At 44.2% G+C, this 26,780-nt stretch overlaps 1 protein-coding gene across 1 annotated transcript in view; it reads right to left on the bottom strand.

Moving 5' to 3' along the window:
• tmem145 (transmembrane protein 145) overlaps positions 1–26,376 on the bottom strand; it is a gene marked incomplete at its 5' end in the record, with an annotated part of 144,936 nt that extends 118,560 nt beyond the window's left edge. Inside the window, one exon of the mRNA XM_084308291.1 lies at positions 26,263–26,376. Coding sequence (XP_084164417.1) covers positions 26,263–26,376 — 114 coding nt within the window. The remainder of the gene's footprint in view (positions 1–26,262) is intronic.
• Between the last annotated feature and the right edge of the window lie 404 nt (positions 26,377–26,780).

The raw sequence follows: 26,780 nt of genomic DNA, 5'->3' as shown, positions 1-26,780 counted from the left end.
GTATGGTTCAGTGCCTCCTCCTCGAGAGCCTAAACAAAATTTACATGCTCATGTTGCAATATATCTTTTCAATCTATACAGCTCACGTGGGAAGTCTCTCTGGGGATTTCCGTCTCCTCCCTATGGGAGGGTGGTGGGATGTAAAAATTTACACAATTTTTACCCTCAGCCTGCGTCACGAGGGATTCATGTGAGTCTGTGTTCTTTCTTTTTTAAATAAAAAGAGGAAGGAACATGAAGCACGACGGCTCCGTGTCGTTCTCCCAGGCGACTTGGAGGAACAATGTTTGGTGTCTTGCTAGACTATCCATTGATGTGTTTGGGTCTCGACGCATACATAGTGCTGGCTCGTGTGTTTCTGTTACAGGATCACACAGGGGCTACGTGCGCCTTGGTTGCTTGTTGAAACAGCGTTTTTATAGGGCAACTGGGATGGAGTTTTGTCTCTTCCGAGCGCCAGTTTACTAGGTTGTCTCGATGAATTCTCGTTCATATCTGGGGATGTTAACGGAATAGATCTGAACATATGTAGAGGGGTCTCACGCCCTTGGGGTGGGCCACTGAGCACGGTCTAAATGGGGACCGTCTGGGTGGTGCCCTCTTTTCATGTTTTAGATCGACACGCATACCTACCCACTCTCCTGGAGTGGGCATGTCGGCGTGATTAGGACGCAGGACTGGTCTGGTCACGCTGGTCCAGGTCAGTTAACCCGTTGTCCGCCGGGGATGCAGATCTGCTGTTCTGGTACCCCGAGGGACTTGTGCTTTTTTCGGGGGGAAAAATACCAGGTCGGTCCGGGTGTCACAGGGTTAGGCGCTATGGAGACCCTTGTTGGGTACATATTGTACTCTGCACTGTCGTAATGGCTTACGGCCATGCCAACCTGTACACGCCCGATCTTGTCAGATCTCGGCCGCTACGTAGGTTCGGTCCTGGTTAGTACTTGGTTGGGAGACCGCCTGGGAATACCAAGTGCGGTGTGCTTGGGGCTGGTTCTCCATTATTTTCGCTCCTCTCTCACGCGTGGCGAAGAGGTGGCTGTTGGGGTGGTCTTGGACCCCCTCTGGCAACCCTGTGCTTCCCGTGCCGCCGGGCCCGGTCCGAAGTAATGTTTCGTCGACCCGTAGGCCTGGAATAACCTACTGCGATATAGCCAGTTATGCCCGCAGGTGTGTTTTGGAGTTTTTTTCTTGAGGGGTTATAGGAACAACCACCGCATAGGGTAACGACAAGGTGGTTGATTCCCTGGTGTGTGGAGCAGTGTCAACTCCCGGGTTACCCGGTTGAGTGTGCCCCTGCACGTTCATGACGTCTGCCAATCATGTCAGCCTTCTCTGCCTCAACCTCTGGGTGTTTTTTTTTTTTTAAAGGAAGCTTTGTCATGGTGATCAACAACGCCAGCATACGCCCCTTCCGCCGGGGGGGCTGTTTTCAGCTGACTCCTTTGGCGTCTGTCTCGTCCGCAGTGCTCCAGGCTCAGGTTACAGCCTGCTGCCTGGTTTCCCCGGTGCGCTGCCTGCTTCCGTTGGTTAACCTTTTTTGTGTGCTTACGGCCATGCTGACTGCCTGTTCTGCAGGGTCAGTGTGCCAGGCGGTGTGCTATTGGGGGGAAAGGGCCCGCTCTTGGAGGGGCCTTATCCGAATACGCTGGCGATGTGGGGGCGGTGTCACTAAGTGACCGCCTGGTGGGGTCTTGATGCCTGACGTCATTGACCTCTCCGGGCCCCCGTTTTCCAGGGGATCCAGTCCCTTCAGTGGGTCTGGGTCTTCCTTCGCGCTCCGCTGCTACGGCCTTGCCACGGGGTTGGGTTTGTTCCTGACCCCGTGATTCTGGGGGCAGTAACGAGGTTGTTCCCTCCGTTCGTTCCCGGGTGGCATGCGGGTTGTGCGTGTGTGTAGTCGTGGGGTCAAGCCACGGTCTGCTCACCCTGTGCGTTGAGTTGCTTGAGTGCCTCTTCGCACGGTCGGGTCCGTCGCCCTCCCGTGATCCTCCAATAGGGGGGGTGCCCTCCATTAGGGGGGGTCGGGGGGGCTCGGTCCTCCCTGATCTGATGGTTGTGGGGGGCCTCAGCGGGGTACATTTGTCGGCTGATGGCTCCGCTCAGCCCCTGTTATGCAGACAGGTGCTGAGCAAAGCCATAACGACATAGAACGAAGGGTTATGTATATAACCCAGTTCTATGAGTTATGGTGCGCTCAGCACCTGGACGCCGCTGCGGCCCTTGATTTTTCATTGTGGTGAAATTTGTTGGGAAGGAGATGAGTGTGTGGCCCCACCCCTGCTTATGTAGGTAAGCGGATGGGGGTGTGGCCAGACGAATGCTGACATGTAAAGGTACATGGTTGAAGTTTTTATTCAGTGTATATACGCTGAAGCGAGATATATGCAGACAGGTGCTGAGCGCACCATAACTCATAGAACTGGGTTATATACATAACCCTTCGTTGGTGTTAATCAAAGATGTATGGTATTTGATTAACAGTAGCTAGCGTCAGCTGCAATTTCTGATCGCTACTAGCTAATGTTGCATGGTGGGTATTGAGTGACAACATTAATGGGGGCAGCCGTATTTAATACAGCCCCAGCGGTGGTTTTGAAAGGGAAAACAATAAGTTATTCAGTCTTAATATTATTCAGCCATGAGCTTGGCAGCCTGTGACCAGATAGTAGTGCTGATGGTGGCACACTTCACTGGGCTTACATCACACGCTGCTGCGGCAGATACTGGGAGAGAGAGAGAGAGAGAGAGAGAGAGAGAGAGAGAGAGAGAGAGAGAGAGAGAGAGACAGAGAGAGAGAGAGAGAGAGAGAGAGAGAGAGAGACAGAGAGAGAGAGAGAGAGAGAGAGAGAGAGAGAGAGAGAGAGAGAGAGAGAGAGAGACAGAGAGAGAGAGAGAGAGAGAGAGAGGTCTTGTTAGGGTTGGGCACCGAAAACCGGTTCTAATAGGAACCGGTTCCTAACTTCCGGTTCTGGAACCGGAAGTAACATATTTGAATTTCGATTCTAAATTTCGATTTTATTTTTTATTTTTTTACCTTTTTTTTGTTTACTTTTTTTTTTTTTTTTTTTTTTTTACTTTAATACCCTAGTTACAGTACAGCAACCAAATTAAACTGTATCAAGTCAACTGAAAATGTGAATAGTATGATTTTCTTTTTGAAAAAAAAATAAATAAAAAATCTCCTTCGAAATAAGCTGTGACCTGTTTTGACCTGCACCTCAAAGAATCGGAATCGAGAATCGTTTAGAACAGGAATCGATATGGAGAATCGGAATCGGAACCGGAATCGTTCAAATCCAAACGATGCCCAACCCTAGGTCTTGTCTATATACTGGTCTGGATGTATCCTATATGGCTGTGGGGGCAGAGAGAGAGATGTGGTTCCCAGCACTGAACAACACATCACTAATTACATAAGTAAAGACACAACGTTTGAACAACTTCAGGGCCCTGTTTCTTGTACGTGGTTCAACTAAGTCGATCAAGATGTCATTATCCAGCTTCAGTTAACCCGATGTTCGAAGCCGGGATTTTCCTGTTCCTCGAAGGTGGATTCAGTCTCGTTAACTCGATTCAGACTTGAGACTCAGGCTAAGTGCGCGCGGCCGCTTTAGGTGAAAAGCCAGCACGTATCGATGGCAGAGATCCTGATTCTCTAACGGCATTGATTGATTAATTGATTTAAGACTTTATTGACAGATTGCAATACGGCTCAATCGCCTCGCCGACAAGTTAAATGCGTTATCTATAGGCTAATTCTAAGTCCCTCATTACCTCAATCAATCAGATTATATTTCTTTAAACTTGCCTGCTGGATTGAATAATCAAATGAGATCTTGCTAGCGAAAATAATTAGTTGAACTGTTATACAGAATTACGATACAGCTCTCTTACCCATTGATTGATGTATAGTCGATCTTTAACTTATCTCCAATGTGGTCTAACGGGTTGGTCTTTTGACTTTCACGCAGACGACCGGGGTTCGAGACCCTAGTCTTTTCCTTCTTTTTGCAATATAGGAATAATTCAATTTGGTGCACGTTGAGAGCTACAGTATATAAAGAATGACATCCTCAATGCATGTAGATTTATAATATTTTAACTTAAAACAAGGCTACTTTGGCGTATAATCATTAATATTATATTCAAAAAAATTATATTGGAAACACGGTGTTTTGAACACCGGTCGCTGGGTTGGCATGCTTGAGCACTACCGCTGCGCCACTGGACCAGACGGGATAAATTCATTGTTTATACATTAATGAACGAGAGACCCGTGTTTAGAATATTCTTTATTTTGAATGAAGTTTTATTTCTTTATCCTCATTCATTAATGTGACGTCAACGGCTCATTCAATTTCTCAAATCCGTCAAACAGCGCATCTCATCAGACATCTTAATCCCAGTTACAATTAAAATAACCACGTCATAATGTGTACATCGCACCGAGCGAGCGCCACGGTATATATAACGTGCATTATTTAGGACAAAGTGAATTTAGTATCAGCATTTTGGGTCTATTTTACATTTCAAAAGCCCCCTCTGGAAGAATGGAGCACAAAAACGTAATTCAGAATGGTATAATGCAGATCGTAGACTGTGGGAATAATTTCAGGAAACGGGCTGTCACTTTTTTGCGGGGGCGTGGCGATGGTTCAGGCTCTGCTTTTGACCAGGCTCAAACTTTTGGATCTGTTGTCATGGTGATTTGGAAAATCCACGTACGGGGAATCGGAAAGTCCGGCTTAAGTCAGAATTACCCGAAAGTTATCCGGCTAACTCAGTTATCCAGGTATGAGGAACGGGGCCCAGATTTCATGGGAACTACCAATCCCCCAAATCAAGAATGTTTAAGATGAATGAAGTAAGATTTTGATTATTTGAATATGGCCTGTGTAGACTAAACTATGCACAGAATTATGTCAGTCTACAAGGTCCGGATTCTACATGGTCCGGCAATATAGACCTTGTAGACTCCACTACAGACCAATTATCAGTGAATGTTCATGCATTTTTAAGAAGGGCAACTTCCACAAAAAAACAAAGAACTCACCAAAACATCTCAGTAGCACCTTATCTAAATTTTATTTCCTATTTTGTTTATTCATCCCAGTATCTTTCTTTCTTATGTGTGGAATTCTACAAGGCATGTAGGTGTATATGTATTTGAGGATGATATCCTTCAAACAGGCAATAGTGATGATATAATTTGGGCAGTGCTGAGCTGGGTTACTTTCCTCCAGTGTATTTGTCCCCCGGCCCCACCCAATGGCCCCATGCGCGCGCGCGCGCGCACACACACACACACACGCACACGCACACGCACACACACACACACACACACACACACACACACACACACACACACACACACACACACACACACACACACACACACACACACACACACACACACACACACACACACACACACACACACACACACACACACACACACACATTTACATTTAGTCATTTAGCTGACGCTTTTATCCAAAGCGACTTACAAGTTCTGTACGACAAAACAGCAAGAAGGGTACAACTCTATCAGCTGAGTAACAATGTTTATCAAAGTGTTGCGTGTTACAGTGTAGGTTAGTTTATTAGGAAAAGTGCATGACAGTAAGGTTAGTCACGTTTTTTTTTTTTTTTTTTTTTCATTTTAGATAATGGTTGAAGAAGTGAGTCTTTAGTCGACGGCGAAATATTGGACGGGATTCGGCTGTCCTAACTGGGATGGGTAGTTCTCACACACACACACACACACACACACACACACGCACACACACACACACAAATCGAAGTAAAAAACTTTTTTAACTTTGATTTTTTTTTTAATGTTCGAAGCTTGTGCCATCGAACGAAGCTTCGAAGTATTTAAGACAGCCCTAATTTGTATTCCTGAAAAAAGGTAATAAATTGCAATATCTAGTATCGTGATAATATCATATCACGGGGCCTCTGGTGCTTCTCACCCGCTGCTACTGTACGTCAATACAGAAGATCCATCATTGATTGTGGCTCGCGGTAAGGTTAAGCAAAAGGGACATTGCTATTTTCACTTGTCAAAAGTAAAATACACGTTGCTGATACCACAAGGTGTTAAAAACTAAACACAGAATCATAAAAATACACATAAGAAGCTATTGCACACTTAATGGCTTCAAACACTCAATTCCAGCAAAAGGACTTGATGACGACTACCTCGCCAGGACTTCTCCCCCTAAGTCTGTTTGTTTACGACGGTCGATTTCCAACAAACCAACGTAACAGCCCTCCATGTGCCATTATCTTGTAATCACCGTTTCCCTGCCTCCTCTCTACATAAATAAGTGCAGTAATTTTCCACCAGCTGAGTACGCTGAGGAATAAAGTGCAGCCAGAGTGCTGTCGTGTTGCCCCAACGCTGCCATATATCACCGCAAACAAAACCACCGCAGCCATATCTCAGCCGCTGCCAGATCGCTTCAGCTCTGGAGCCTCTGGCTTATAACTCACACAGCCAAGTCCAAAACTCATTGAAGTGACCGCCCAGCCCCCACCCCCCCCCCCCCCCCCTTCCTCCTCTCTCTGCCGTGCCGCAAGTGAAGCTTTGAGGCTGTTACCATGACAACAGGGGCAGTGGAGCGAAGCACTGACCCAAAGCGCCGGTCTCCAATAGAGTAAGGGGAGAGGGAGGGGTGGGGGGGGGGGGGGGGGGTGGTGCGTATCACTTGACTGACCAGAGACTGTTGCCTGTGAAAGATCACCTTGTTACACGTAGATGCATGCATGCACGCACACACACACACACACACACACAGACACACGTACGCATGCACACACAAAAGTATGCACGCACACAGACTCTACAGCATCCATGTTTAATCTCTCTCTCTCTCTCTCTCTCTCTCTCTCTCTCTCTCTCTCTCACACACACACCACACACACACCTCACAATGTCAATTCCTCATCATTGTCACAGTAACCACCCCATGCCTTAGTTTACAGCTGCCATAGAAACATCAAAAGGCCAAGCCATTCATTCAAAAACACACACACACACACGCACACACACACACACGCACACACACACACACACACACACACACACACACAACTAGGTTTCAGACCACAGAGCTACCAATCAGGCTATTTGCTGTGAGCCCATTCTACTGTTCTCTAACAAATACACACACATGCACCACACACGTACGCACACACATGTAGACGCACACGAGTGCACACGCAATATTACACACACACACACAGATACACACACAGTCTCTCTAGTGTGAATTGCTCATCAAAACATTTTTCAATAGTCATTCCTACATTAAATTGAAGCTTACGATGTTGGCTTGAAATGTGTATCTAGGGCTGACCTTTTTTTTTGGAATTCGAAGCTTCGGGGCCGAGATTCGATTTTAATTCGAAGCTTCGAAAAGAAAAGAAAAATAATAATAATAATACTTTTTTTTTTATGTTGTGGGACTTGTACAGCACTTTGTTCAACTTTGTCAGTGCTGTAAAGTTTAAACCTTTTTAAATCTTAGACAAACGAAACACTTTGCTTTCATGAAATATTGTAAGCCGTCATTTGAGGCTTTATAAAAGCAGCACAATGAACACAAATCTGCCAGTGCCGAGTCCGACCTCATCTTAAATAACAAACAGCATTGCTTGTTGTAATTAACAAAGAGAGATTTTGCAAAAAAACAAAAAAGAAATCATATATATATATTTTTTTATAATCGAATTTTATTTTCATATTCGAATCCCCTGCCCATCGAACGAAAGCTTCGAAGTATTTAAGACAGCCCGTATCCCTCTCATTTTCCAACGTATTGTAACAAAGAGGATGTTACCTATCAAAGACACTCGCAGGGATGGTTGTCACACACTATGGGGTTGGTTGTCAGTCACTATGTGTTTTAATGGGAAACATCTTAAAAAGAAGGCAAGAAGGGAGAACAAAATTTGAAAGTTGAATTGCATTGACAAGTTGACAAATACATAACATAATGCATCTTAACATGAACATAAACAGGAAACACATCTTTAGGCTATCCTATATAACAAAATAAGAACAAAATAAATAGGCCTAACAATAATAGCCAACACAACTAGGCTACACTCATTCACTATCTGAGTTACAGTGATGGCAAATGTAGGGTCTGGGCACTCCAACTAAGCAGAGCTTGTGTGCCAACTGGTTGCACATCCAACACTTCTCCCATACCTCCCCTGAACGGCTGTTGGAGAATGTTTCCATACAAACCAAACAAAAATAATCATCTTCATCTGATGAAGACTCCTCCTGTCTCTTTCCTTTCTGTTTATTCTTCTTGCTGGCTGCCTTTTCCATGCAGCTGGGGTGGAGTACACTGGGATGTACTAGGCTTGGCAGGTGGTCTAGGCTGGGATGTACTAGGCTTGGCAGGTGGTCTAGGCTGGGATGTACTAGGCTTGGTAGGTGGGCTGGGCTGGGGTGCATTGGGCTCTGCTCGGTCTGTCCTCAGCTCATCCATCACCTCCTCCAAGTTGGTGAAGAAACGGTCCATGTTGTGCTCATTAAAAAGTCATGTGCTTGTCACATGTGACAACCAACCCCAACTGGAATGTCTTGCTAGTATCAAGGCTAACAACCATCTAAAAACTAGTTAGTTAGCCAACAACAATCTAAACTATAGCTTTCCCTTCACACTTTTTAAGGGTAACAATTGTTTCATTATAAACCAATTGTGTGAAAGCATAGAAGAAAAATACTGAGGAGCTGAATATTTACAATTTCACGTGAAAAACACTAAAAGTCCTCTCACCTCAAGTTCAGCTGTCTTACTCCAAATAAGACTATGTAGGTGAGCTCTGATCCCAATTCTGGACATTTCCATACCAAAATATGAGAGACAGCGCCTTTTGGTAGCGAAATATAATGAATGTGACAACCTACCCGTGTGACAACCAACCCCGTTCTCCCTACATTGACATTGCTGTACTTGAGAGGACATTTCCTTTGACTTCGGTAGCTCCCTAACTAGGGCTGCTATGGCTGATCATAATCATAATCATGATTATTTTGGTTAATATTGAGATCACGATTATTTAACACAATTACTCATTGACTTGGAAACATTGTGCATTTATTGAAATAAAAAAAATAAAAAAACATTTAACAAGGGATTTCCTTGCAAATATAAAACAAATTAAAAACAAAAAATGTCAATTATCAAACATTATTATTATTAACAAAATTATCTTGTTTTCATAATCGTTGGTAGCCAAAATCATAATTGATAAATAAATGTCCATTAACTCATTCAGCGCCATGGGTCGCTGTCTACCTTCTGGGTAGAACGCCAACACTGTAAGTCAACGGGGAGACTGCCAAACTTGCGAGTGCTTAAAATATATCTTATATTATAGCTATGAGTCTAATAACACCGTCGATTGTCAGTGAGTTGCTTCTGGTCAACATGCAAAAAACAGATTGTTTTTTCATCCGTACATTTCCGTTTTATACCATTTGAATATGAGTATAGTTTGGGTGCTTCTGAGTAATCCCAGGAAAAGACGCGATAATAGCCCTTTAGTGAAATCCAGTTAATTATCACGTTGTCATTTTTCGCCTGATTATCGAACCTTCCTGAAATCAACGCTAGATTATCGTTATTATCCTTCCTCATGCACCCATGAAATGGGGCTTGTACCGGCGCGCCCCCGGTGTGTGTGTGTGTGCGTGTGTGTGTGCGTGTGTGCGTGTGTGTGTGTGTGTGTGTGTGTGTGCATGTGTATGTGATGTGTGTGGGCGTGAGGGTAAGTGTGTGTGCAGAGCCAAACCAAGGCAGATCTCAAGGGAACAGAGACAGTCAGTGGATGAGGTGTCGACCCTAATCCCCTTTTAGTCCTATTATTCCCCCACGGCCACTGCATTGTGATGCAGAGTCATTCAGCCACCTCTCCTGTGTGTGTGTGTGTGTGTGTGTGCAGACACCCCATTAATCAAGTGGCTTGATGCAGTATCCGGTCACTACAGCGATTCAGCAGCTCTCTCTCTCTCTCTCTCTCTCTCTCTCTCTCTCTCCTTTCATCTCCGTGTCTTTCTGTCTTATTCTCTGTCTTTGTAGATCACTGTTTGCTCGCTAAACCTCATTAACAATTAATTACCAATCAGCTAGTCGTCAAGTCACCCCTAGACGGCCGGCCGGGCTTCTCAATGATTCATTAGTCAGGGTTACACAATGCTGTAAACACATAAACACACTCATATGCCGACACGCACACACATAAATAAACACCGACTCACACGCCCATGATCACACACAAACACACAAACAAGCACACGCGCAAATAAACAAACGCCCACACTGTACACCCGCCACTGTACACACATAAACACACATGTTTGAGCTTCAAGCTCTGTCTCTGTCTTAGCCTCTCTCTCTCTCTCTCTCCCTCTCTCTCTCTCTCTCCCTCTCCCTCTCCCTCTCCCTCTCCCTCTCCCTCTCCCTCTCTCTCTCTCTCTCTCTCTTTGATTTGATACACACACACACACATGCACACACGTACACACACACAAACAATGTTTGCATCTTGCTCAACATGTCCAGCCCTTATAGAGATGTACCCAGCTGTGTAAAACTAGCACTCCCTTTATATGCAACTAGTGCTCCTTCACTGTTACTCCAGTCCAGAGAGGATTGTTTAGAAAATCAGTTCAAGGTAGATGTAGGACAGGGGGGGGGGGGGGGGCTGTCCTCCACAAACTCTTAGTTGACTAGTCATAGGACCTTTTTAACTTATTGATGAGATGATTTCATCGACACATCTGTACAATTGTTTCCCACATACAATCATGCAGAAGGAGCTTTTAAAATCGATTTCTTTCCAGAGATGTGTTTATGACTAAGATCGACTAAGAACAACTGAGATTGACCAAGATCGATTAAGATCAACTAAGATCGACTAAGATCTTAAGATCAAACTGGCTGATGTAACCACCCTGAGGTCTCAGATGGTACAAGCTAGCCCCTTTTTCTTGGAAAAATAATAAGCATATGATTCTCTGACATCATAACAATATTCACTGAGACGAATACTGCACGTACTAGATGCCGACAAGGATGACACCATACCTAAGGCGATGCTGTCCCTGGATGCTATGAAAGCCTTCGACAGGCTGGAATGGTCGTATCTATGGGCAGTACTAGAAAGGATGGGGTTAGGAAAAGGATTCATTGATATGATTAAAGTATTATACAAAGACCCATCGGCCATGATTACAACAGGCACAATCATCTCCAAAATCTTTCCGGTATCACGCTCTGCCAGACAGGGTTGTCCTCTTAGTCCCGGACTATTCAATCTATCATTAGAGCCTTTAGAACAATATATAAGACAATCCCAATCCATAGAACCAATCGTAATCAAGGGCACACAACAAAAAATTTGTTTATATGCGGACGACGTAATATTGTTCATGCAAAACCCCAACACCACATTGCCTCATCTGCTCAAGTTGATTGAGGACTTTGGTGATTTATCGGGATTTAAGATAAATTGGCCGAAGTCGGCTTTCCTTCCACTTAACACCCCTGCAAAAAAAGATATAACCCTCCCAGGAGAGATACCGATGGTAAAACATTTCAGATGCTTGGGAGTGGAAATATTCCCCACCATAAGACAAACGGTGAAGCACAATTACACAAAAATCCAAAACAAAATCAAAGACGACCTTGATAGATGGGCAAAACTTAAAAACACAGTACAAGCACGGATATCAATAGTTAATGTTATGGTTTGTAACCGACCCCAATCGCACAACACGAGACAGGTATGAGAGTAAGCCAAGAACTGGGCATTTATTGAAAACAACAGAAAACGGCACTGTCCCTTTAAGGGAGAACACAAATCACAGGAAACAAGAAGTTGGGAAAATAGGCACAGTGCCTTTAAGAGGCGAGCTGGCTAAGGGGAAGGCTAAGGGAAAGGCTAACGGACAGGGCCAGGGCAAGGGAACAGGGCAGGAACAGGGAGGACTAGGAGGACTGGACAGGGAGGACTAGGAGGAACTAGAGAGGGGAAACAGGGACAGAGGCCCGCGGAGGCGGGCTGGGGACAGGGAGGACTAGGAGGACTAGAGAGGGGAAACAGGGACAGAGGCCCGCGGAGGCGGGCTGGGGACAGGGAGGACTAGGAGGACTAGAAGGACTGGACAGGGAGGACTAGGAGGACTAGAAGGACTGGACAGGGAGGACTAGGAGGACTAGAAGGACTGGACAGGGAGGACTAGGGGACTAGAGAGGGGAAAACAGGTACAGAGGCCCGCGGAGGCGGGCTGGGGACAGGGAGGACTAGGAGGACTAGAGAGGGGAAACAGGGACAGAGGCCCGCGGAGGCGGGCTGGGGACAGGGACAGAGAAAACAGGGTTCTGGCCTTGGAACAGGGCGAGGGTCAGAGCTGCTTACAGGGATGGAGTAGGCGCGCGCAGGCTAGACGTCTGGAGGAGAGCGCATCTGGCGCGGAGGTCTGAGTGGTGCGCGTCTGCTTGGAGTACGCGCCGGTACGGAGAGCGCATCTGGCGCGGAGGTCTGAGTGGTGCGCGTCTGCTTGGAGTACGCGCCGGTACGGAGAGCGCATCTGGCGCGGAGGTCTGAGTGGTGCGCGTCTGCTTGGAGTACGCGCCGGTACGGAGAGCGCATCTGGCTCGGAGGTCTGGATGCGCGTCTGGATGCGCGTCTGGAGTGAAGAGCGCGTCTGGCTCGGAGGTCTGGAGTGGAACACTGGAATACCTCCCGTAGAGGTTTAGAGAGCGCAGTACAGTGTCTCCCTCCAGGCAAACGGCGACAGGAGGCGAAGGTTAGAGCGCATCTCACGCCGGAGATGAAAACAGAAACTCCCGTAGGAGCCTACAGACAGAGAACCTCCCGTAGGGGTCTTGGTGATAGAGATATGATACGGAACGACCCGACCAGGACTGAGGGGAAGAGCGAGGTACTTAAAGCCCACAGGGGTGCTAATTAGAATACACATCAGGTGCGTGATGGTAATTGATACTCGAACTAGAAGTGTGTGTTCGGCACCAGACCAATCAAACACATAATGACAGGTAGTCCAAGGGTGTGGCTGCTGAAGAGCAAACGAGAGTAAACGAACGCGAGGGTGGGGGCTAGTGAGGTGAGGAGACAGGGAATTAAAGGTCAAGGGAAAGGCGAACCTCACAGTTAAGATGGATGTACTACCTAGAATCAACTTCTTCAGTTCAATGCTACCGTTACCCCCTCCAGAGGGTTACTGGAAAAGATTACACTCTTCCACATAAAAATTTATTTGGAATAACAAACCACCACGTATAAAAAGATCCACCGCACAGAGAAATAAAGCAGATGGTGGCATGGCATTTCCAGATTTTTTCCAATATTTTAAGGCGTACACATTAAGACCATTGACAACATGGTTTGACCCCCAAGCATTAGTATCCTGGAGAAAATTAGAAGAAAACATAGTAGCCCCACATAGACTGAAGGACATAGCATACACTGAACTACCAATCAAGCACTGTGAACGAAAATTTGGCCCCATAATTACTCATGCGATCCGGATATGGCGTGAATCACAAAAAAAAAATCCTAACCCACATAAATGGCACAATCATACTCCCTTATTCAATAACAATGCACTCTTAATTGAAAAACGACCTATAAGATTCCCTATATTGGGAAGAGCAAGGCATACACTCATTAGTAGGGATGTCCGATATTATCGGCCGACCAATATTATCGGCCGATATCGGCAGTAAAATGTGATATCGGAAAATATCGGTATCGGTTTAAAAAAAGAAAAAAACAATAACAATATTTGTTATATATATATCCAGTGAAATTATTAGTTACCTGAAATTATTCAGTTTTTTGGGGGGGGGAAACCCTGCATATATCGGTATCGGTTGATATCGGTATCGGAAATTAAGAGTTGGACAATATTGGAATATCGGTATCGGTAAAAAAGCCAATATCGAGCATCCCTACTCATTAGGGGATGTTTTTAACAAACAGGGTTTTTGTAGTGATAAAGAAATACGCAAAAAATTTAATCTCACCAAGTCCACATGGCTTTTTTACAAACAGTTACAGCTATGTTTGAAGTCTCACGGTGTTCCATTAGACAGACCAATTGAACACCACAGATACCACAAATTCTTCTACGAAAGAGAGACATCTAGAGGTTTTGTTTCAGAATTTTATCATCAATTACTAACGTCCTCGTATGAAACCCTCCAACTAGACTCTGTCTGGAGGAGGGATATACCAGACCTGGAAAATGACTTTGATTGGCAAGGAGCCTGGGCAAATGTCCGACTTACATCAAGGAACCCGGATCATCAACAAATCAATCTTAACTATATCCACAGGACATACTTGACTCCTATAAGACTGTGCCGAATGGGGCTTAAACAAGACTCCAAATGCTCCCAATGTACAAATGGGGACGAAGGGACATTTATGCACATGTATTGGGACTGCCCACCAGTCAAGGCATTCTGGAAAGACGTGACCCAACAATTATCAAAACTCGTATCTTGGAATATACCTGTACACCCCTCGGTATTACTATTGAATGATGTTTTTGAGTTTGCAGTGAATCCACAGCTAAAGAGATTGGTTTTATCTGGTATCACAGTAGCTGAAAAGCTGATCGCATCACGCTGGTTTCAACCGGAAAAAATGTGCCGTAAAGTTTGGTTTCTTACATATCTCGATGTGATTTATCAAGAAATATCTACAGCAAGAATTCTGGGTCTCAATGAATCCAAAATGTCAATGTGGTTAGAAGTGGTGGAGAGAATAAAAGCTAGCTTATAAGGGTAGTGTCTGGTTAGGTGCGAGGGATAGTGGAGGTACTTCTCAAGGTGGGGTCCGGGAGGGGGGGGTTCGAGCTGGAGCATATGTGTGTAGGTTTTTAGATAACAGGTATTAGGGGTATATCTTATATAAGACAATTAACTAAAATGTGATCTCATTGGATGTGCCCTGACAATTAATGCTTGTATATCTTATCGTGTGTTGTCATGTTTGTTTATGTGTTTGTTTAAAAAATAATAAAAAAATAAAATACAAAAAACAATATTCACCGATGCACTTTGATCTTTTATAAAAAAAAAAAATTTTAATATTATTTCTGAGGCCCATAGGCATGACTACATTAATTTGCAGAAGAATGACAGTAATGCGGGAAATGCAATTTTACAGATCTGTTGGTTCAAAGGATTAAATGGGAATGTCAACCTATTTGAACCAGTCTGCCTTGTTAGGTAATTGCATCACGTTCAAGGTCATAAAAAACTTAATTTATAATATTTCGTTCCAATTCTTTTTTATGAATACCACTATGAACCTAACTCAACATATATATCAAAGATTCCAAATATTTCCGAATTGTAACCCCTTATATTCCGGTTTGTGTTAGGGTTAGGGACCCTAACCTTAACCCCCTAATGGCATGAAATAAACCACTGGGGTAGTTTTGTCCTCTAATATTGGTAACTTTTAAAAAATATTTTTCAAAATATAATCTTCTCAAATTCTGTAAATATATGGAAAATAAGCAAACGGACCCAATTTCATGACATAATCAACACAGCCACCGTTGTACACACACACACACACACACACACACACACACACACACACACACACACACACACACACACACACACACACACACACACACACACACACACACACACACACACACACACACACACACACACACACACACACACACACACACACACACACACACACACACACACACACACACACACACACACACACACACACACACACACACACACACACACACACACACACACACACACACACACACACACACACACACACACACACACAGGCTAAATACAGGAAATAGTTGCTAAGGAGGCACGAGGGTTAAAAGTTCTTGTATGTTCTTCCTGTGCTCCAGGACAGTTCAGTCAGTATGTTCTCCCTGTGGCCCAGCACAGTTCAGTCAGTCAGTTCTTCCTGTGGCCCAGCACAGTTCAGTCAGTATGTTCTCCCTGTGGCCCAGCACAGTTCAGTCAGTATGTTCTCCCTGTGGCCCAGCACAGTGCAGTCAGTATGTTCTTCCTGTGTCTCAGGACAGTGCAGTCAGTATGTTCTTCCTGTGCCCCAGCACAGTTCAGTCAGTATGTTCTCCCTGTGGCCCAGCACAGTTCAGTCAGTATGTTCTCCCTGTGGCCCAGCACAGTTCAGTCAGTATGTTCTTCCTGTGGCCCAGCACAGTTCAGTCAGTATGTTCTCCCTGTGGCCCAGCACAGTGCAGTCAGTATGTTCTTCCTGTGGCCCAGCACAGTTCAGTCAGTATGTTCTCCCTGTGGCCCAGCACAGTTCAGTCAGTATGTTCTCCCTGTGGCCCAGCACAGTTCAGTCAGTATGTTCTTCCTGTGTCCAGCACAGTTCAGTCAGTATGTTCTTCCTGTGTCCCAGCACAGTTCAGTCAGTATGTTCTCCCTGTGGCCCAGCACAGTGCAGTCAGTATCTGTGAACACACACCACTCTCTCCTAAAGCTAGACACAGAACCCTCCAACTGCCAACTGGTGATGTAACTTGAATATGAAATCTGGGGCTGATCATAATAGAACGAATGGGGCTCTGCCTTTATGAGCCCATACAGTGTTTGTATGAGCTCTTACACCCAAATTAGGTTTTAATTCAAGTTCAGACCTTCTAGCAATGATGGAATATAAACCTTGTGATGCGGCCGACCCGGGTTCGATTCCCGGACCCGGCGTCCTTTGCCGAATGTCTTCCCCCTGCTCTGTCTCCCGTTCTTCCTCTCTCTCTCTCTCTCTCTCTCTCTCTCTCTCTCTCTACCGGACTGCCCGGTAGTAAAACAATAAAAATCGACCAAAAACATAATTCAAAAAATATAATAATAAATCTGACAGAGACGGACACAGCGTACTCCCCATTGAAAATGAATTCAAAACAGACGTAGATGGAAAGATACAACGGATCAATGTAGCCGCAGCCTTATTTCTATCCGCGGCCTCTGGGAGGGAGGATTACACAAACACATGCTCACACTCTGATGATGCCCATTACATCCAGCGCTGCGTCGTTGGCACTGAGCTGCTCCACTGGAGCCACTGGGGTTTCAGTGCCTTGCTCAAGGGCACACCGACACACTTTGGATGCCGACGACGCTAATTATCGCTTTATTTTTTTATTAGCGATCTGAATTCATATTTCATCAACCGAGTCTCCCGTTGGTACAGCAGCCCCTCTAGGAGCTCCGATGGAAAAATACCGCCCCCTATCGTCTATTCCTGTGTAACTGCAGCCCATTTGATTACACAGGTCGATGGGTGGGGGGGGGGGGGGGGGGGCTACTGGCTCCACTATGCTGGCGAGCCGTCTGATGAAGAGGGAAGTGATAGCGAGACGGAAAGCAGCCTGGAATATATATTTACAGCAGCCAATAATCAATCAATAAACGAGATCGATATTTGGAATGGCGATCAGGAATTGGAATAATCTTTTTGGAGAACATCTGTGAGGTTTGGTCCGCTCCCCGCCACACGCTCCATTCCTGTAAGGTGCCGTGTTGATTGGTTCTCTCCTCGCCACACGCTTCTGGAGCAAGTATCAATTTCATCCCGCAGCTGTCACAGCTTGTAATCAGCGCCCTGTGGCTTTATATACCCTGATCCCCCTACTATCGATGTTGGATCGTTCTGAATACTCCTGCATTTGCCTGCCTTCCCCGTCGCTGTTTGCTGTCTTTTGCTCTCCAGGACTTTCGTGGAGAATCCCTGTGGAGAACCTGGTTCCCCGTTCTGAGCTGCGCCTCGTTATCTGCCCGCTTTACGCGTTGCGCTCTGGTGAGTTTTTGGAAACAGTTCTTTTGGATCATCAGTTTTTTGTGTGTTTGTGAAACACCGAAGAGATCCCGTTTTTGTTTGTACTGTTCTCACCTATTTTTGGATTTACACTTTGGATTACTGTATTGTTTTTTCTCTGGACTCTGCTAACTGTGTGTGGTACACCGAAGATCAAGTCACTTGGATGTATACTGGATCAGTCACCTCTCTGTTTCTGTTGTGCGCTGGGCTAACTCAGATTTCTCTCTCTCTCCGTTTCCACCGGGAGTGAAAGCTGGGAGGATCTGCAGAGCCGCTTCAGACGTCACAAGCCAATTCCTCACCACCACCTACTGGGAGTATCTGCAGAGCCGCAACAACCTTCACATGCCAGATTCCCCGTTTGTTCGGTTGCTCAACTTCATTCCATCTTGTAACTCTGAAAATAAATACGCCCTTGCTTTGGCTAACTCTGAACAACTCTCTCTGTGCCGTTGCGTTTGAGGTCGGTTACAAACCCTAACAACATCTGTTGTAAGGTAAGGAGTCCTATGTTACCAGGTTTAGGATAATCAGAGCTGTTTTCACTGAGATATCAACCTGTCCCATATGTGTATATGTGTGTGTGTGTGTGTGTGTGATGTTGAGGAAATGAGGTAATCAATTTTTCAACCCGCTTCTATAACGTGCATAAGTACACATATACTATCGATAATCTAGCATTTATTTGAAAACGATTCATAAATAGGCCGACAAATGACAACGTGTCTAGTGTATTCGAGAATATTCCAATAAATGCCGTTTATGACGGAATCTTTATATTTTCCGGAAATTCTCGAGAAAACGATAGCTTTTCGAAATGCTATAAAACGGAAATGAACCGATTAAAAAACAATCCGTTTCGACAATGTTGACTGCAAACAAGTCATTGATAAGCAACGGGCAGATTAGACACATAGCCATAATTTAAAACATAGATTATGCGTTTTTAACGCTATCATTGAAGTGGATGCTGGCATCCAAGGACATTAATCAACGTTAATCAAAGGCACTGAATGCCACCCGTTGTAAAAATCCACACGTGTTCTCCCTGCGCTCCAGGACAGTTCAGTCAGTATTTGTGAACACGCACCACTCTCTCCTGAAGCTAGAAATCAGAGAGAGAACCCTGCAATCGGTGATGTCACTGGGATGCACTGCTCCGTAGACAATGAATGGGGCCATACAATGTTTGTGTGACCTTCTAGCAATGCTAGAATATAATACTAATTTGGGTGTAAAAGCTCACACAAACCTTTTATGGATTCATAAAGTCAGAGCCCCAATAATTGTCTATGGAGCTCAGATTTTACATCCAAAATTATATCATAGTTAGTTAGTATAGTTATAGAATAGTAGTATAGTATAGTTAGTAACAGCAAGTATAGCATAGGGACATAGAGGTACAACTGTATATTGTATAGTAGTGTACATAGGACCCAGTGCCTTTAAGTGATTTATTAACATGTCTATTTTATCATGTCTATTCTACTTATTTTATTACTATTTACTATTATTACTATTGTATTCTTGCACAATCGTAGCGGGCATGGCCAGCCGCATTTCACTGTATGCCCTGGTATGTATGTGATAAATAAACTCTTGAATCTTGAATCTATCACCATCAGAATGTTCTCTCTCTGATTTCTAGCTTTAGAAGAGAGTGGTTGGTGCATGTTGTTAAATACTGACTGAACTGTCCTTGGGGACAGGAAGAACATTATAATTCTTAAAATGAGTGCCTCTTAACACTTTGAGTGCCCACCACGACATAACACGTGTTATCAGCCCGCCCCCTGAATGCCCACCACGACAATTAGCGTGTTATTTTTTTATTAGCAATCTGAATTCATATTTCATCAACCGAGTCTCTCGTTGGGAAACCAGCCCCATCAGGAGCTCAGATGTGAAAAAACGCCCCCTATCGTCTCCCAGATGGTAATGCACCCTTTTGGAATGGACTCAATGAAAATGGATGAGAAAAGAAAAATTCGGAATCCACATTTTACTTCTCAGGCAGGCATGTAACCCGAGCCGATTGCAGTCATTCTGGTCCCTCAGAACAGCGTGGAATATGTGTTTCGAGCACCCAGCGTTGGATCAATAAAAGCGATCGATTTTTGGAATGGCGATCAGGAATTGGAATGATCTTTTTGGAGAACATCTGATCTGAGGTAAGGAATCTATTTTACAAGTCTTGGGATAATCAGAGTTGTATTCGCTGAGCTCTCAGCGTTCGCCCTATGTGTGTGTGTGTGTGTGTGTGTGTGTGTGTGTGTGTGTGTGTGGCGATGGCTTTGAGGAAATCAGAGAATCGATTTTTCAGATCGCCTATATAGCGTGCATACGTACACATATACTATCGATAATCTAGCGTTTATTTGAAAACGATTCATAAATAGGCCGAAAAATTTCAACGTTTTTGTGTATTCTAGAATATTCCAGTACAGGGCGTTTATTATGGAATCTTTATATTTTCCTTGAAAACGAGGGCTTTTCAAAATGCTATAAAACGAAAATGAACCGATAAAAAAACAATCCGCTTCGACAATGTTGACTGGAAAACAAGTCATTGATAAGCGATGGGCAGATTAGACACATAGCCATAATTTAAAACATAGATTAGGCGTTATTAACGCTAACATTGAAGTGGATGCTGGGCATTCAAGCACTAAATAATGCGCTGGCACTGTGGGCCCTTTTGAGGACGAATTGCCCACCGGCACTTTGGCGACTTCTAGTGGCTCGGGTGTGCATATTTTTTAATACAATATGTTCTGAAGGGCCAGATTAACACTGAGAATCTACGTTTATTATTTTATATAACTTGTATATTATTTATATATATAAGCTATATACCTTTAAGCCTCCGTTTGAATCATAGCATTATTCGCTTTCCTCATTGGACAACGCCCTTGGCATTGACGGCGCCAACAGTCGCGCCCCCCAGACAAGTTCAAAGACGAGTCCGGATAAGTTGAGACATGCCCTTGGCCAGCGCATTGATTCCGGACAAGAGATTCGGTTGCGCTCTAGAAATCACTCTGAGTATATATTGTGAAAGGCGCAAGCAGCAGCAGTGAAGTGTGAAACCTAAACACGTGAAGTGCGAAGTGAACCCAGTAACTAGTGTGAACCTTAGCAAGTGTGTGTGGACTTAACGTAATTAGTATCAGAACACGAGGTGAACCTAACAGCAGAACGATTGGACATGTGAGCAGTGGAACCTACCTGCGGTGTATCGTTACGGATAGCTAGTAGCTCCTTAGATACGACCTTGATATTGTAGAACCATTGTTGGTGTATTATAGTGAATTGTGTAAGCGTAGTACCGTGGAGAAGAGCATTGTTAATACCATTGGCGTTTGGATTTAACTACACCTGAAGATCTGCATCGGGCTAGCTTCGAGGACGAAGCTAGCTAGCTATCATCACTGCCGTCGGGCATTGGATTAAGAGCTATTACCCTGCTATCGAGCACTTGGATTACAAGGACTGGATCCGTATGAGACCCCCTTTCTTCAGTGACCAGCAGGAGTATCCGACTATTCTTCAATTCCTCTGGAGCTTACCACTCCGTGGGGGAAATCACCAGTCTCCAGCTATACCCCTCGTTTGCCCCGTATCGCCATCTCACTCCATGCAGCGTTCCGGTCGAGTATTATTAACCTAGGAATTATTCATTCCCACTGACTTTGATACTCTGACATTCTACTATCATTCGCCATAAAAGAGCAACGTACTAATTCTCAGTTGTATATTTGATATTGCTAATAAAATACTGTAAACGTTATCTCTTTGTCCCTGTGCCGTATATTGAGTGTCTGCCATATTTAACTGTACTGTCTGGCAAGTAATAATAATATTTAGTAGTGGTTTAATCTAAACAATCTTTAATACAGTCAGGGTTTTGTAACCCCTCAGTTACACAATATATATATATCGAATTAAAGCCCCATTTGTTGCCTGTCGATAGCCCTTTCAGGTGACTCATGGAGCTCTAGTTCCGTCAATCATTTGGCGATCTCGAAAATGATTGGACAGGGTTGTAGCCAATGAGTGTGGCTTTCCAATGATACCCCACCTGGGGATGTACGAATCAGGGATCTAGGTGAAAAACTCACGAGCGAAAACAGGAAGAGAACAACCGCAGAATTAATTGAAGTCTTTGTTCTTTTGTACACAGTTTACCAAAATCACTCCTAATCACTCATTTCTGAATGGATCTTTATGAAATCTGACATGTACTACAAAATACTTCAGGCTATGGATCTCTGGAGTTTTTTTAAGCGATACGAATTTCTGGGGAAATACTACTTCTGGACTACTAACTACTACAGAAAAACTTGAGTAACAAGTTTTTCTACAACTCAAGTTCAGACCTATGTTACTCTATTTCATTAGCACTAAAAGTGATCTTTCTTTATTGTTTCATAAACTTCAGAATGTTATCTTTCAAAAGAGACCAGGCTTATGGTTGGGACTACGGGTGGAAATTAGCCCTGTGCTATTCCCGGCATATTTACATCCCTATCATGCTGTGATGTTATGCATACACTCATGTAAATTAATGTTCATTAATTTGCATTGTCCTTAATAAACAAATCTTAAATGCATGTGCTATAAGTATAAAGTATAGTATTTTGGTTTGCAAAAAAGGTATGCAGTCCTCAAAAACGAAAACTAAAATGGCCACTTTTCTGCCCGCATGAAGAGGTTAAAACGGATACAAATGTTATGCCTCTGTTATGACACATGTCCATCTGTCCATCGGTCCGTCCCATTCTCGTGAACGTGCTATCTCAGGACCGCCTTGAGGGAATGTCATCTAATTTTGCACAGATGCCCACTTGAACTCAAGGATGAACTGAAATGATTTTAGTGATCAAAGGTGAAAGGTCAAGGGCACTGTGACCTCACGTCTGTCCCATTCTCTTGTGAACACAATATCTCAGGAACGCCTGGAGGGAACACTCAGACGTCTACTTTCACTCATCTAGGTTAACCATGCGACTCATGCTCAAGCGGCCGCAACTATGCATAATCCCTGACCCCTTTCATATCTTATGAACTGTTAGATTTATGCGACGTGTCAATGAACTCAGTACAGACTACTACTTTCATTGCTCCTACACTTAAGGCACGACAGCCTAGGAGGTAGGGGGGAAACAAATTTGACCGATTAAAAAAAAAAAAAAAAAATCTATTTTGCTTCCTTAACATGTCTTATTTCAAACTTTGTCTGATTGTGTCCATAAATCACAATTACAATACAGAACTTTGAGGGCGTTTTCCCAAAAATTTGTTTTTATGCATTTTTCTTACACGTAAGAGATTAAATATCCATTTCCCTAGCACCTACACCATACTTTCCACATTTCTTCATACCCTGCTTCTTTTTACAGATTTTTTTTTAAAAATATATCATTCATACTCATAGCCTGATTTATAGTACATTTATACCAAAAAACCTGGCGGAAATAATTTTTATATGACTGTAGACAGTATTTCCTGATTTATGGGATGCTAAAAAGACATAGCCACAATCCCTTCTGTAAAAAGTTCATTGTGTTTTGTGTCACATAATGAAACAACATTTTTGAATCTGGCATCATCCAATGTTGGTGATTCTGTTCCTGGTGATAGATGCAAATTAGCGCATATTTAATTAGGTAACGCCTATTTTGCATATATAAACATCAAATCTCAGAAAACTTGCAATACATTTTTTATTAGTTGTTATGTAACAAACTGGGAAAGTTTCATAGTGATATCTATTCAAATATTTATTTTGCCTATTCACCAGACTGTCATGCATTGCTATTCCTTTCACTATTTGGGCAACTTTACACAATTCCTGTGAGTCTATGGAACACATCTGTAAAGTTTTTTTCAAAAAAATTCATTGTTTTATATTTTTTTATCAATTACTCAAAAGCAACATTTTTCGACTTCAAGATTCCAAGCTGTTTGTGCTTGGCTCCGCCCATAAGCGAGTGACAGTCACCCACAGTCTGCGACTGGCACAGAGAGAGAGGTCGAAAGATTGAGGGGGATACTAATTAATTACACTGCAGGGGGCATAATCCCACAGGACAATGCATTGGTAACTTGTTTCAAATGGCAATATATACCGCTGTGAATATTATTGAACGGATCGGAATATGGGCGTGCGCGTGGGAGTCAAAGATATTTTGACAGTGATATCCCAGGGAGAAGCGCCACACCAGCCCCGCGCGCACACACATTTACACACTCCTGCGCGCGGTCCTTCTCTCTCTCTCTCTCTCTCTACCAGGGAGGCACCGGTCACGTTGTGTGTAAAATGCATGTGTGTTTGTTTCCTGCGCTGTCAGGTTGTGTGTAAAATGCGTGTGTGTTTGTTTCCCCTCGGTCAGGTTGTGTGTAAAATGTGTGTGTTTGTTTCCCCGCGTGGTCAGGTTGTGTGTAAAATGTGTGTGTGTTTGTTTCCCCTCGGTCAGGTTGTGTGTAAAATGCGTGTGTGTTTGTTTCCCTGCGCGGTCAGGTTGTGTGTAAAATGCGTGTGTGTTTGTTTCCCCGACAGAAGCTCCTCTCCCTCTATATCTCTCTCTCCCTCTCTCCCGCTCGCTCGTTCTCTGCCTCTCTCTGTCAAAACCCGCTTGAGGAAGTGCAGGTATTTCCACTCGCTCTGCTGTCGCTACAACCATATAGTTAGTTATGCAGATCAGTGCCTTATTCACGTCAGCAAAACAGTCAAATCAGAATGACCTAATTCACTGGGAGAGGAGATTGTCTCAACTGAATTAGAGCAATCCGCCAATATGGTAATTAGAGACACAGACCCATTGATACTAACCCCCCATTGCTATAAAACAATGCTAAACACTGGAAAAGGCCATTTATAAGACACGTGAGCTTTAAGACCACCCCCTTTTTGTCTCTCGTGAACCGCTTGTACAGACTCATGGACTCAGCAGGGACATCAGCCTACATTGGTCTTTGTTTCCCCCGCCCCCACACATATATCGTGAACCACTTGTCATAGAGACTGTTGAACTCAGCGGGAGATCCTATTTGATTGGCCTATGTTTGCCCCGCCCCCTACACTTAAGCCCCACTATCAACAAGAACCCTTTTGTCATAGACTTGTTGTGTGGCATCATTAAGACTCGGCATGGAGATCTGCTTTTATTGGTCTATGTTTGCCCTGCCTCCCCCACTGGCTACTACTGGTTGGTGGAGGCATACAAGTCATACGGTATCTCTAGTTTTCTTCAGTAGGCTAAACCTAATCATCAGGCATACCTGTATTACACAGCACGCCCAGGTGGCAGACTGGCAGAGCACACCTGTTGAGATCCACTGCTCGTAGGAATGTATGGAGGGTACGACAAGGGCAAGAGCTCCTCCACTGTAGCAGATCATACTCAGGCTTGGTTAAAATAGCTACATACACCCAATAAACTATACAGTATTGCTATCTGATTCAGCAAACAAATGAAACAAGAAGCAGTGCTTACTCAGATTACTTAGGCTAATAATGGCTTGGTACACTACTTTAGCCTTTAGTACCAACAAATGGTGGTGTATTATATTTGTCTTTATTGTGAAGTATATTTGTGGTCTATTTCAAACTGTATCAAGGCTATAAACTGTTAAAGATACAAACTACAGCAGTGGAATACCATGGTGCAAGAATAAAAGGCCCATATGTCTATAATATGGCAGGTTTAACTCAACACGCGTGACGCACAGCAGAGCCTGCATTGAGTATGCAAATGAGAACAACTGTGAATGTCTGATCCTATAATAAACCGAATAACGGTATCGACTACTAATCTTTGGCTGTTATAAGACGGAGAGAAAACAACTAACGCTTCAGCACCAGAAGACATCTAACCGGGGACGGACAACGCATCTGACGCACACACACCTGTAACAGGTGTGGTATACATGCTTACTGTAATAAAAGGACAATTGCTTTGCTATCTAAAGTAAAGCATGTGACGGAATCTAACCCACTAGGTTAGGAGTATAATGCGGGATACTATCGTAGGCGAAATAGCCTTGTCGTCGTATAGTCTGCCTCGACAATGGTCATTATAATAATAATGCCAAAAGACCGAATTATGAAGGGAAAATATGCGCTGGTTCTGACACGCACATACAGATGGCGTGCACGGACTAATATAGGTGCATGGATGTGTTGCATTATATAGGATAAATAAATATGGAGCTAAATATCCGAGGCAGCTGCGCAGCGCAGGGGTCAGGGTAATAACGGTCCAACACAATGAACCACCTGCATGCGAATACGCAGTCTGCCACCATGACAACAAGTAATACATTTGAGGAGAACAAGAAATAAACGTTTACCTCTTTGGTATCGACGATGCCTTTGATGTATTTCCCCAGAACTGTGTCTACACAGAAGACACTGGACACCACGGCCAGCCACAGAAGTCTCTCACAATAAAACCTAACCTCCATCTTTCCGCTCCACTGTCTCTCTGTCGCTCCTCGTCTGTTCTCTGGGCTCCGGCTCCCCTTCAGCGTCTCTCTCTCCGGGTCTCTGGGAGCGGAGCGGACAGGAGGAGGATGGAACCGATACGCGGCAAGTGGAGATGACGCGCGACCCCGTCTCTTCTGTGCGCGTAGGCTGTGTGGCTGTGCGCGCTTTGGACACGCGCCCGGCTCGTACCGCTCTCCTCACTCACACTGTCATGCGTGCATGCTTGATTGATTGATTGAAAACTTTATTAACAGATTGCAGAATGGTTACAGTACAGTACAGCTCAATACATACAATTGTTAAGGGGATGCAGACCAGAGAGACTTTTGTCTCGTTTACATCAGGGTCCCCCATTTTCAATTCATCATAACATATGACATGC

This window comes from Notolepis coatsorum, assembly GCF_963971535.1.
Source record: "Notolepis coatsorum genome assembly, chromosome: 2".
In the NCBI taxonomy this organism is placed as follows: domain Eukaryota; kingdom Metazoa; phylum Chordata; class Actinopteri; order Aulopiformes; family Paralepididae; genus Notolepis; species Notolepis coatsorum.
The sequence above is the reverse complement of the archived record's forward strand: the minus strand, read 5'-3'. Positions and strand labels throughout refer to the sequence as shown.